The 12,823-nt window shown below is 31.2% G+C and overlaps 1 protein-coding gene across 9 annotated transcripts in view; it reads left to right on the forward strand.

Moving 5' to 3' along the window:
• The window catches only part of LOC126754246 (uncharacterized), an 83,732-nt gene extending 71,292 nt beyond the window's left edge, over positions 1-12,440 (forward strand). For 7 of the 9 annotated variants that reach the window (XM_050466243.1, XM_050466246.1, XM_050466252.1 and 4 more), the window contains 8 exons: positions 5,772-5,878; positions 7,743-7,854; positions 7,938-8,259; positions 8,332-8,546; positions 8,626-8,784; positions 8,869-9,299; positions 10,284-11,311; positions 11,413-12,440. In XM_050466243.1, coding sequence (XP_050322200.1) covers positions 5,772-5,878; positions 7,743-7,854; positions 7,938-8,259; positions 8,332-8,546; positions 8,626-8,784; positions 8,869-9,299; positions 10,284-11,311; positions 11,413-11,574 — 2,536 coding nt within the window. In that variant the 3' untranslated portion in view covers positions 11,575-12,440. Of the gene's footprint in view, positions 1-4,888; positions 5,638-5,771; positions 5,879-7,742; positions 7,855-7,937; positions 8,260-8,331; positions 8,547-8,625; positions 8,785-8,868; positions 9,300-10,283; positions 11,312-11,412 lie in introns of those variants that run through there. The other 2 variants (XM_050466247.1, XM_050466248.1) reach the window with 2 other exon arrangements.
• The last annotated feature ends 383 nt before the right edge of the window (positions 12,441-12,823 follow it).

Below are 12,823 nucleotides of genomic sequence, written 5' to 3' on the forward strand. Positions count from 1 at the left end.
TTACTTTCTTTATTTAATTTATATTAAAAAATATATTTCTATATTTTATTTTATATACATATGTACTATTCACTCACTTTTATATACATTTTTGTATCTTAACTTCTTTAGTTTATTTATATATTATTCTTTTCGCTTTTTTAATTCAACTTAAAAAGTATTTTTAATATAGTTTTTTTTAATTTATTTTAAAATTTCATAAAAAATTAATTAAGGAAAATAAAATAGAATTAAAAAGTAATTAAATAAATAACTAATTTTTATTAAATAATTTTATTAAATAACGTTAAAAAATAGTTAATTAATTAAGTAACTAATTTTTATTAAATAATGTTAAAAAATAATTAATTATTATTAAATAATTATTTCTTTTTTACAACTTTTAAAAGTTCCCTTTATAATTTAAGTTATAATATTACAACTTTTAATTAAAAAAAATAAATTTTTTCTAAAATTACAAAAAAATCTAAATATAATAATTTTAAAACAACTATATTTTTTAAAAAATGTTTTTAGAAAACAAAATAATCTAGAAACATGAAAATGAAATATAGAAATATAAAAAATATATAAAAATATTAGTAAATTGAAACAAAATTGTTAGAAAGGGAATAACATAAAAAACAAAAATAAATTAATAAAATGAAATAATAAAATAAAAAAAAAATAATAAAATAAAAAAAATAATAAAATAAAAAAAATAAAAAATAATAAAATAATAAAATAAATTAAATAACTAGAATTTTTTACAATTTTCAAGTTCTTTTTAAAAATTCTTCTTAATATTACAAATTTTATTTAAAACAATACTTTTTTTAATTTTAAAAACAAAATAAAAAATGTAAATAAAAGAAAAAATATTAATTTTTAATAAAATAATTACACCAGTTTACAGTTGTTAACATATTTATTCGAATTAGAGATTTTATTTTTAAAATAATTATTTTAATTATGTTTCTTTAATTAAATTACTTAATAATATTTTTATAATTATTAATTTCTAAGTTTAATTTAATTTGAACTATTTATTTTTTCTGGTTGAACCTACGCGCACTTATACATATTTCACATTTTATTTGTATTACTATTATATCGCTATAAACAGTCGTACAAACATACATACATTCATGCATGTATACATACACACTACACTACACTCCTAATTAAACATATCATATGTGTGTGTAGGTAAGTGAGTAAACTCTGTAAATGAATGACCTTTTGTTTGCGTATATTTTTATATTCTCATTTAATTACTGATAAGCACAAGAAATTGTTTAAATAATAGTATTGCGTATGCTTTATCACTAGAAATTGTGGCTTTGTTTTCCTCTTTTTAATCTACTCTTACACTTGAAGAAAAATATGAAAAAGTTAAGAATTGTGATTTTTTATTTGGTTTATTTTCATTGAAGAACAAATTACAAATGGCAAATGAGAACTCATTAAGATATTTGGTATTTCGATTAATGTTTCAAGAATGAATTCGGTACAAAAAGTGAATTAAGATGCTCTATAGTCTGTAATTTCAGAATAACTGTACCATATTCCGGGGATTTTTTCTATATTCAGTTGTAAAATAACCGTTAGACCTAATATGTATATTTTTGATAACATTTCATCACTATTGTAAACAAATTCTTCTTAATCTGAACAATACAATAATTAAATTTATCGATTTTTTCGATAAAAAATATCGATATTTTTTGTTTTAAAATTTATCGATTTTTTATTTATTAACACTATTGTAAACAAATTATACTTAATCTGAATAAAGCGAGAGTTAAATTCGTCGACTAAAAGTTCGATAAAAGTATCGATATTTTAATGCATTAAATTTTATCGTTTTTTTTTAATTTCGTTTATTGCCTATTTGTGATATACATATGTATATTTATAAGTATTTTCCTATCTTATATGCTTCAAATATTTCCGATTATATTCTCTTTATTTGAAAATTTAAGTTTTTTATCTTTAATGGTAAAGATTTTATTAGCACTTGGCATCAAAATATTAATTTTTTTTTAAATGATCAATTAAACATGAAAAATTTTAACATATTTCGATGCAATATTTCTTTATAGATTGTGTATCATCGATAATATATCGATTTTATGATTATTTTTATTTTCAATTTTATCGTGTTTTGTTATTAATTTTTAGTTACAAATTTGAATAAATTTCGATGCCATTTTTTGTATTGTTTGTACATTATTCGTATACAAGATTTCTGTTTGTTACCTTTTATCGATAGCACTTGACATCAAAATATATACACACAATTTTTAAAGGAACAATTTTAATAGATTTCAATAAAAAATGTCTTTGTTGATTGCACATTATCGATAATTTATCGATTTTATGATTATTTTTCTTTTCAATTTCATCGTGTTTTGTTATTAATTTTTAGTTTGAAAGGCAAAAACCCCAACTGATCGCACTTTCCTGTCAATTCTGGAAAATGGTAATTGGGTTACTTCTTAAGAAATAATAAAGATTATTTCTTCCACTGGTTACTGATCAAGTCTAAGCATTGCATGCAGGTGTGAGACTATTCACGATCGATTGATCACGGATTTTAACTATAATATATTCGTTTCCTGGTCGGTTTCGTTGATTGGCGTAAGAATTATTCTCGAAGAACGTTGACTTCTGGTGTTTAGTCATAATCACCTTGAGTACTCTGACAAATAATAATTAACCGGCGAAAAATATTCATCCCACAGAACGTCGAGATGACAATGACATTTCACCGCTACAACAATAACATATAAACGATTTGTTGTAGCAGCAACTCACAGTCTGACGCGTTTGTTTTTGCGCGTCAGATGCTCACATGAACTACGATGGTGATGCATGCGAATACTATAGACATATGGACAGACATATGTACATATGTATGTGAGTACGAAAAGTCACCTCGATGCATCAGCGCATCAGTTGACAGGCATAAATGCTTACACATATTTCACTTCTTCAATTTATGACATTTAAAAATAGGAAGTGCAGTGACAGTGGCAAATAACAAAAACTTTATTGAAATTAAAAGCGCAAGACAAAAGACGTAAACAAAAAATCATTTAATGCAATAAAGGCTTGTGATGCTTTTGAGTGGAGATCGTTATGGTGTCAGGGGGTTGTGAGGGCTAGGAAGATTACAAAAATATTGTATATATGTATGTATGTATGTCACTGACACTGAGGTGTTGAAGAGTGCAATTTAAATTTTTTTATTTATTTATTTTAATTTAAATAATTTTTTTTTTAAATACTCGTAATAAAAATAAAATGAAAGATATTTTTAATAATTTTAAAAATAAAATTTTTTTGTTAAAGAAAAAATTTAAATAATAATATTAGTTAGAATAACAAACAATAAAACAAACTTCAAAATCAGAATACAAAATTCAAAAATCTTAATTTATTTTATTTTTATTATGTTTTTTTGTTTAATTTTTGCTATTATTATTAATTTATAAATAAAAATTTTATTTTAAGGCAAAAGATATAAAGAAAATTGAAACGAAATATACAGAAATAATAGACAAAATTAAAAAAAAATACTTTAAAAAATAAAAAATAATAAAATTGAAAAACAATATATTTTATTGAACTATTTTTTTATTTTCGATTTCTTTTTTTCAATTTTCCACAAAATTTTTATTTTAAAATACATTTTTATATCTTTTTCTCAATTTTTCGATATGATAAAAAATTTATTTCAAAAAAAAATATATATTATTTTGATAAAAACAAAAAAAAACAACAAAGTTAAAAAAATTAAATAAAATTGAAAAATAATATATTTTTTATTGAAATATGTTTTTTTTTATTTTCGATTTAAAATATATTTTTTCCAAAATTTACATTAAATGTTTGTTTCGTGTAAATCGAAATATTCAAAATATTAAAAAAAAATATAGTGATTCCATGAAAAATAATAATTGAAATAATCATTAAAAATACTAATTTTGAAAAAAAATTAGTTGAAAACAAAAATAATAATATCGGAAAAAATTAAAAAAAATAATAATTTTGAAAAAAAAAAATTATTTGGTTCGTTTAAAATATATGTGTAAAAAAATAAGTTAAAAAATATATATGTATTCGATTTTGCAAAAGAAAGTACGCAAGAATTTTAATTGTTTTGATAAAAACAAAAAAAAAAAAACAACGAAGTTAAAAAAATAATATAAAATTGAAAAAAGATATATTTTAATTGAGTTTTTTTCATTTTTTTAATTTCTTTTCCCAATTTTTGATATACATATATTTTTTAATTTTTTTATTTAATTTTTTGATTTGATAAAAAATTTTTATACATTTTATTTATTTAAGAACTCATAAAAGCATTGGAATTTTGCAAAAATTTAAACTATCACATTGTAATAATAAAACCAAAAATAAATTTTTATTGTTTTTTATAAGCAATTTAGTTTTTCTTAATATTATTTTAACTGCCAGCTTTGCGCTATGATGATTGAGAATGTAATTGAAAATAAAAATATTTATGACCACATAAAAATGATAATTACAACATATACAATATCAAACTGATTAACAAAATTCTATGTGTTTTTCGTAGCATTTCGTCGTTGTTGCTGCGCAGTGTATTTGTTTTATTAATATTTCCGATTAATACTTGTTTTCATGAACACAAATTTTTGAACTTTAACCTCTTTTCAAATATATAAACAAATAAAAGACGAGCTTTAATTGCCGCGAAATGTGAAAATATGGCGCATTTATTGATTTCGTGAGATAGCAGCGGCTCAGCAGCGCCACCGAGCGCTTAATAAACTACTCAATAATCTTCGCAGCGCCATGCCTAGGGCATAGAGTCATAGCATGGCACATTGGGAGTGCTTTAATTACACACATCCCTGCAGTCTAGCGCCAGCCGCATTTGCATACGCGTGGAATTTTATTGACTTTGCACTCTTCCGCTTGTGCCACTGACGTGCGCTGTCGCCTTAGCGCGCCCAGCCGTTGCATTCAATGTCGCTTTCGCGCTGAACCGCGTTTGGCGCGTCATTTGTCTAATATTCGTTTGTTTCTTTTGTTTTTGTAAATTGTTTGCCCGTCCAAAGTGCGCTCGTGGTTTTGGCTGGTGGTTATTGGCGCATTACAAAACCGTTGGATGATTTCATATCCACGATTTGTGTTCGAACGGCGCATTTAGGCGTCCAAAGCACGAAGAAGCCGAAGTAAACAGCAAAAACTAGCTACTTGTAGGCTAGTTAGCGACCACTCATCTCTTTGGCGCTTTGTTTGCCTGCGCGCGCGTTGGCGTTGCTGCTGCCGCTGCCGCTGCCGCGCTTCCCGCGCAATGATGCAATCGCTTGTTGTTGTGGGCAACAAAAACTTGCACGGCAGCTACCAGCATGCCTACTATCGATTTTTGCTTCACTTCTTATTACCGCTAGTTTGGGTTGTCTTCTTTGGCGGCTTTCCCTGCTGGCGCACGCCATCTTCGCCGCTTCGAGGCTGCAATGCATTTGTGCGCAATCGTCACACGGTCAGTGACTTAGATACCAGCTCATCTATGTGGTTGTTAGCGCCTGACACCGTTAACGCCGCCCAGCAGCACAGCGAAGTTAGAACTGTGCGGTTGGAAGTGGCCACCTGTTTTGTTTTGTAAATGAATGAATTTTTATAAAAAAAAAATTAAAATTAAAAATAAAATTTTTTAAAATAAAATATTTTTTAAAATTAATTAAAATAATTATACAAAATTTTTAATTTTTATTTTTTAATTTTTCTATTTACAGAGAAGTTCTTAACGCTTGGCGTGCCAAAGCGCGTTGCAATGTCGTGCCGGCGGAGCGCACACAGGAGCTCTTCCATGAGCTGAGTTTCCATCCGAGTGAGAAGCAAAGTAAGTATTTCGAAAATTTGAAAAAAAAACAATAAAAAAAAAATTACTGGAAAAATTACTGGTAAAAAGGTTAAAAACAATTTTAATAGTAACCAAAAAAATAAAAAAAAAAAATAATAGATTTAAAAAAAATAATAATATTAAAAAAAAATTATACAAAATACAAAAATTAATAAAATTGCATCCAGTTGAATATGGAAAACTAAAATTTTATTAAAACTAAAACATAAATTTGTTTTGTTGGAGACGAACTCCTGATTCGTGCCTGAAACTGGCTCTGAACATAACCTCCTGCTTAGTTCATATAGGACTCTGTTACAAAGCGCGAAGATAGTGGCTTGAAGCAGGGACTCATTAGAACAAAAAGAACACACCACAACAAGAACAAAAACAAACAAGAAAAAAAAGCAAGAAACAAAAATGGTGAGAACGATGAATACGAGACCGACTTCCGTAGGAATAGCTAGATCTCCTATAATAACCGCCACTCCAAAACAACCGGACAAAACTGAAAAAAAAGACAGGCTTCAGAGAAACTCCAGCTACACAAGTAGGATCTGCAAAACAAGGAGAAGGGAAGGGCAACACAGATGTCAGTTAATATTAAAGCGAGCAGCAAAACAAGAGCCGGGCGCTACTATTAAAGCTGGAGTTGGGGTAGACTAAAAAATCCAGCTGCTTCGAGGCACTGAAGACCTCACTTCAGGAATCTGCAAATGTGACCGACCTTAGATTAAAGGTCAATATAGAAATTAGAGACCTCGACGCCCTTACGACAAAGGAGAAAGATGGAGAGACTGTAAAAGAAGCTTTACAGGACTCTAACGAAAACTTGACGATCAACATTACGGCGCCAAACGGAAGAGAGCTGGTAAGAACGTATATAACGCTTCACCATGATAAAGCTGACGCTCTGATACGACATGCATGCGTTAAAATTGATTGGGTAAACTGCAGGTTGCGACTCAAAGAAAACGCTTAAAAGTATTTCCGCTGCTTTGGAGCAGGGAGCTTAACTTGGCATTAGAAAGGGCCCGTACTTGCATAAAATCTGGGTAACCAGATCACAAATTGAAAGAGTACACATAGACTCCCTTATGCTGCCTCTGTGCAGAGACCAAACACGAAAAGGTCGACGACATCCCGCGGAGGAATAGTGTTGAGTTGGCAGTCCTTGGTGGGATAATAATCTGGGTCCTTTCCGGTTACATAGATCCGACCGCCGTGGGAACGGATCAGACGGTTCAGTTTGTATAGCAGCTAGATGCTATAGTGATCCGACATCGGTGGTTCCAACAAATAAGCTGCATTTTGGAGAGATGAGAACGTGTGTGAAATTTCAGTACGATGTCTCAAAAACTAAAAGACTAGCTCGTGGATGGATTGACGAACGGACAGACAGATCGACATGGTTTAATTGACTCAGCTCGTCATCATATACATATGTATATCTTTGTTATGAGGTTTCTGACGTTTTCTTCTGGGTGTTAAAAGCTTCGTGGCAAACCCCGACTGTGTATAGAAATGAGCAAATAACATTTAAAGAAAAAAAACTGACCTTTTAAGAAAATATATAAAACAAATAAATGATTGAATCGAATTAAATCGAAATTATAACATTAAATTAAAAAGAAAACAATAAATTTGGATTTCAGCTAACTTGAAGCTGATTTTTATTTATACAAATTACAATTAATTAATTAAAGTAATTAATAATTAATTAAAATTAAATGAATAATTAATTAATAAATAATTAAAAGTAAAAGCTAATTAAAATAATTAATATCTAATTAAAATTAATCAAGAATTAATTAAAATAATTAATTAAAACTAATTAATAATTATTAATTTTTTTCGTTTCCAGTCACCGAAATGCTACAAACAGCCAAATTGTTGGCACGCAAAGGCAGCCGCCAATCGAATGGACTCACTTTTGGTGAATTTTGTGTGCTGGCAGCCGATCTAAAACGCTTTCGGTGAGTTAAAACAAAGACAATTATTTAATAAACAATAAATAATTTTGTAATAATATAATAATGATTTTTCCTAACCTCAACAGCACATCGACTTTCTCGCCGTCGATTTGCGACAAGGTAAATCTATTAAGCTCTCTACAGCAGGAAAACAATGACAATAGCAGTCGTGTTGTTGAGGCTAATAACGGCACCGTGTGCCACACGGCAACAACAACAGCAACGGGCACCGAATTGCGTAGTACAAAATCCTTAAGTAATGTCGAAGACTGTAAGCGAAAATTGTCAAAGGGTGACACATCGGCACCGGTTGAGGTATTCCTAGGCGGTTCATGTAATCCCACCACCTGGCGGGCCGATGTCGCCATACCAGCGTTAAATGAACTGGGCATTTCCTTCTATAATCCCGTAAGTTCTTTGATGGTTTTATGTGAAAATTACCTATTTTCATAATTTTTTTTCCTTCCTTGCGACTTATAGCAAGTATCTGATTGGACGCCTGATCTCATCGAGCTGGAACATCGCGCCAAAGAGAAGGCGCGTGTTTTGTTCTTCGTTATGGATTCGGAGACGCGCGCTTCTGCTGGTGCCATTGAGGCGGCACATATAGCGGGTCAAAACTGCAAGCAGCTGGTGTTGGTACTACATCCATATAAACGTAATCAATCTATACTTAATGAGCAAATATCCCAGCAGTAAGTCTATTACATGTGATGACTTTATTAACTCAAAGAACACACACTAATTTCTTTACTTTCTTTCTAAACTTAACAGAGAATACATTGACCTCCGGCGCAATCAGTTAATATTGAAGGAATTGGTCACACGTCGTGGCCTACCAGTTATGGATGATATACCATCGGGTCTGCAGCGCACCAAAGACATTTTGGCTGGCATTAGAGATCCACCCTCGAATATAGCAACGATTTTAGTGTAAGTTCATGTCAGAAAAAAAAAAAAAATTTTTATATTAAATTATATTTAATAAATATTTTTTTTAATTTTCTCACCACACAGTGTCGTGCGTGGCGCCTTCGATCGCGTTAATCCCGTGAACGGCGCCATCACAGTTGTACAATGTCAACGCGCTCTCTTATATTTAGGTTACGCTCAGAGTCTAGTTAAATTAGACAATTTAAATAAGATAATCGCCACACAACGTGAAACGTTGGAAGCCCTACAAAAACGCAGTACAAAATCTGGTGCTCAACCAGAACTTAATAGCAGCGAGCATGCCACTAAGAAGAGCTCATCCGCAACATCGTGCAGCTCCGACACACCCACACACGCTTCGTTGAACGAATCGTTGGATGTCGACTTTGATTTATTCTGCGTGATTTCGGCTTATCTCTCGGTGCTGCAGCAGGAAATACAAGAAAGTGGTTGCATTTCGCCCATAAAGGGCACAAATGTGCCACCACCGCCGGTCTATCTTACCAATATGCAAGGTAAATATATTTTTTACCTGGAAGTGGGTAAATTAAGTTTAGGACGAAGTTTGTAACGCACAGGTGGACATGACGAGCTGAGTCGATTTAGTCCAGTCTATCTGTCGGTCTGCATATATGTGCCACATTCTCTCAGTTTTTGAGATATCGCTCTAAAATTTTACACACAATCTTTTTTCTCCAAGAAGCTGCTCATTTATCGGAATCGCCGATATCGGGCCAGCATAGCATATAGCTGTCATACAAACAACGTTCAAAATCAAGTTCTTGTATGGAAAACTTTTTTGTTTGACAAGATATCTACACGAAAACCGGCACAGATTATTGTCGAAGCCAGCTCCACAATCTCCACAGAAATGGTTCAGATCGGACCACTATAGAATATAGCTGCTATACAAACTGAACAATCGACTTCAAATCTTTGTATGAAAAAACTTTTTCTTTTGACAAGATATATTCACGAAATTTAGTATGGATTATTTTCTAAAGCAACAATGTAATCTCCGAAGAAATTGTTCAGATCGGTTAGCTATAGCATATACCTGAAAAAAGCATACAAAAGGAATGTTGAACATCAAGTTCTTGTATGGAAAACTTTTTTGTTTGTGGTATAAAAATCACATGTAAAGAGTATTATAGCTTCGAGTCAATCGTAGGCAACTTTTTAAATTTTTTTTGTAATTTTTTTAAATTTTTTTTTTTTTATTTTTTAATTTTTTTTATTTTTATTTTTATTTTTTTTTATTTTTTTTTTTTTTTTTTAATTTTTAATTTTTTTTTTTTTTTTTTTTTTTTTTTTTTTTTTTTTTTTTTTTTAAATTTTTTTTTTTTTTATTTTTTAATTTTTTTATATTTTTTTTAATTTTTTTTATTTTTTAACTTTTTTGTTTTTGAATTTTTAAATTGTTTTTATTATTTTTGTTCTTTTAATTGAAACAAAATTTGTAATTATAATTATATTTTTGTTTTTACTTCCTTCCGCAGGTGATGAAAGCAATTTTGCTATCAGCTATTTTACCAGTAAAAATATTTCACGCACCTCCAGTCAAACAAGCGTACCCGGCAGCGATGAACGTCACAGCAGCACGGATTTGTTGAGTCGCAGTCGTGATAGTGGCACCTCCTCACCGCAACCGTTAGATCAACCGATGAAATCACGTTCGGCCGCACAGTTAGGTAAAGCAAAAACAAAAATTCTTGTCAACATCGAATCTATAGAAACAACCGAAATCACAACAACTATCCAAACTGCTCATACACCAACAACACCACCTAATACTTCTACCACTACCGCCACAGCTTATCCAATATTGAGCGCACACTCAACAGCCGCAGCCGCATATCCGCTGGCGCAATTGAACGCCAGCGCCGCACAACTGCACTCAACCTATCCAGATAGCAGCGTAACAGCGGAGGAGGAGAGCGACTCCAATGATTCGGTATTCTCATCCAGCAGTTCCATTAATTCGGTCAATTGCAATTATGGTGGCAATAATGAGTTCTTAACCTTCGCCGGCACCGATTTCCGTGATGTCTACCTTGGTGGCAGTTGCTTTTTGCGCACCAAGTGGCGTCAAGACATCGCTATGCCGTATTTGAAGACGAAAGGCGTCACCTTTCATCCACCCGCGCTGCATGAGAGTTTGCAAGCAACACAGCTGGACAGCAGCTTGCCGGATAAAGTGTACGAGGATGCACGTCAATTGGGCGCCGCACAGGAGAAGTCGCTAAAGCGTACACGTCGAAAATATCGTGGCGCCGCTTTGGAGGAAGAGGAGGAGGAAGAGCTGACCGTGTCGGAGGAGACCTACAGCTGGGCATTGCCACCGATGCGTCCGAGTCTGTACAATCCAGCGTTGCTGGATGCCAGTCGTGTGCTGTTGTTCGTCATCACGAATGAGACGCGCTCGTTGGCGCCCATGACGCTGGCGGCACATTGCATCGGCTTGATGTACAATGTGGTGTTGGCCGTGCAAATGCTGCCCGACGATTGTGTGATCAACAATGAGAAGGTTGGTAGTACATATTTACATATATACTATTATATATTTGTTTTTGGTTTGCACTGAAAATTATTAACTCAATTCAATTTTTTCTACTTTTCGTGCTATAGCTCACGCCGGCCGCTATTAAGGATTACAATCGTGGTCGTTCGTACCTAATTGATTTGGCCAAACGTCAGGGTGTGCCTGTTTTTAGCGATTTGAAGGCAGCTTTGGAATGCACTGTGGACAAGATAAAAGCGTGCAACTCGCGTGGCAGTCGTTATGATTGAAGTGTTGTATCAAAAAAACTAAAAAAATGCACAAAACGCAACAACAACACGCTCACAGTCTCTAAGCGCAGTTTACCACACACACGCCTACGTCAAGTACCTACAAGCAAACAAACATAAACAAATTTGGGCAGCAGATTTTAGCAGAATTTTTTTCAAACTACATATACTATGCATATAAACTATAGATATATATATATGAACTATATATATATATATTTATATGTACTTTATATATTAATTACTAGCAATTCCGCGTGAATACAACTTTTACTTAACTACATTTGTAATAGTTTAATAATTTTTAATTGTATGATGATGCTTCAATACTATTTCAACATAGTTACTTAGCTGATAAAATGGAAATTGAACGCGCATGCGTGCACGTTTTGTACGCTTTAGTTGCCTTAACTGTACGCCAAGCTACTAATTCTTATCATATAAGTGCTCTATATATATTTTAACTTAATTTAATTTAATTACACTCTAATTTACATATACACAAACACACATATATATATCTAAATATAATTGTCTTTAAACAAAAAAACAAAAAAAAATGCCTGTATATACAATGCAAACAATAAAAAATGCTAAATCAATTTTAAAATTACAAAAATTTTACATACAAATAGCATATAACATAATATTAATAACATACATACATATATACGTACATTTAAACAAACTAAAATAATATCTAATAATAATTACCTAAAAGCCTAACTTAAATAAATGAATATACACATAAATATACATAAATACCTTAAATATACAATTACCTACTATACTAGCCTGGTAATTTTAAGCGTGATGATGTTTGCTAATAATAAAACAGATACAAGTGTATGAGTTAACACAGCAAATATATTTTATTTATCAACAAAAAAAACGTTAGCTGTTGCACCGAAGCTAATATACCCATCACAGGTGCATTTCTTTTAGTAACTATGTGTCCAGTTTGTATGGAAGCTATATGCTATAGTAATCCGATTTGAACAATTTTTTCGGAGATTACATTGTTGCCTTAGAAAATAATCCATATCAAATTTCGTGAAGATACATTGTCAAATGTGAAAGTTTTCCATACAAGAACTTTATTCCGATCGTTCAGTTTATATAGCAGCTATATGCTATAGTAATCCAATCTGAACAATTTCTTCAGAGATTACAGTATTATCTTAGAAAATAACCTGTGCCAACTGTTGTGAAGATACATTGTCAAATATATACAAGTTTGATTCCGATC

The sequence above is a fragment of the Bactrocera neohumeralis genome, chromosome 3 (genome assembly GCF_024586455.1).
Source record: "Bactrocera neohumeralis isolate Rockhampton chromosome 3, APGP_CSIRO_Bneo_wtdbg2-racon-allhic-juicebox.fasta_v2, whole genome shotgun sequence".
NCBI classification, from domain to species: Eukaryota; Metazoa; Arthropoda; class Insecta; order Diptera; family Tephritidae; genus Bactrocera; species Bactrocera neohumeralis.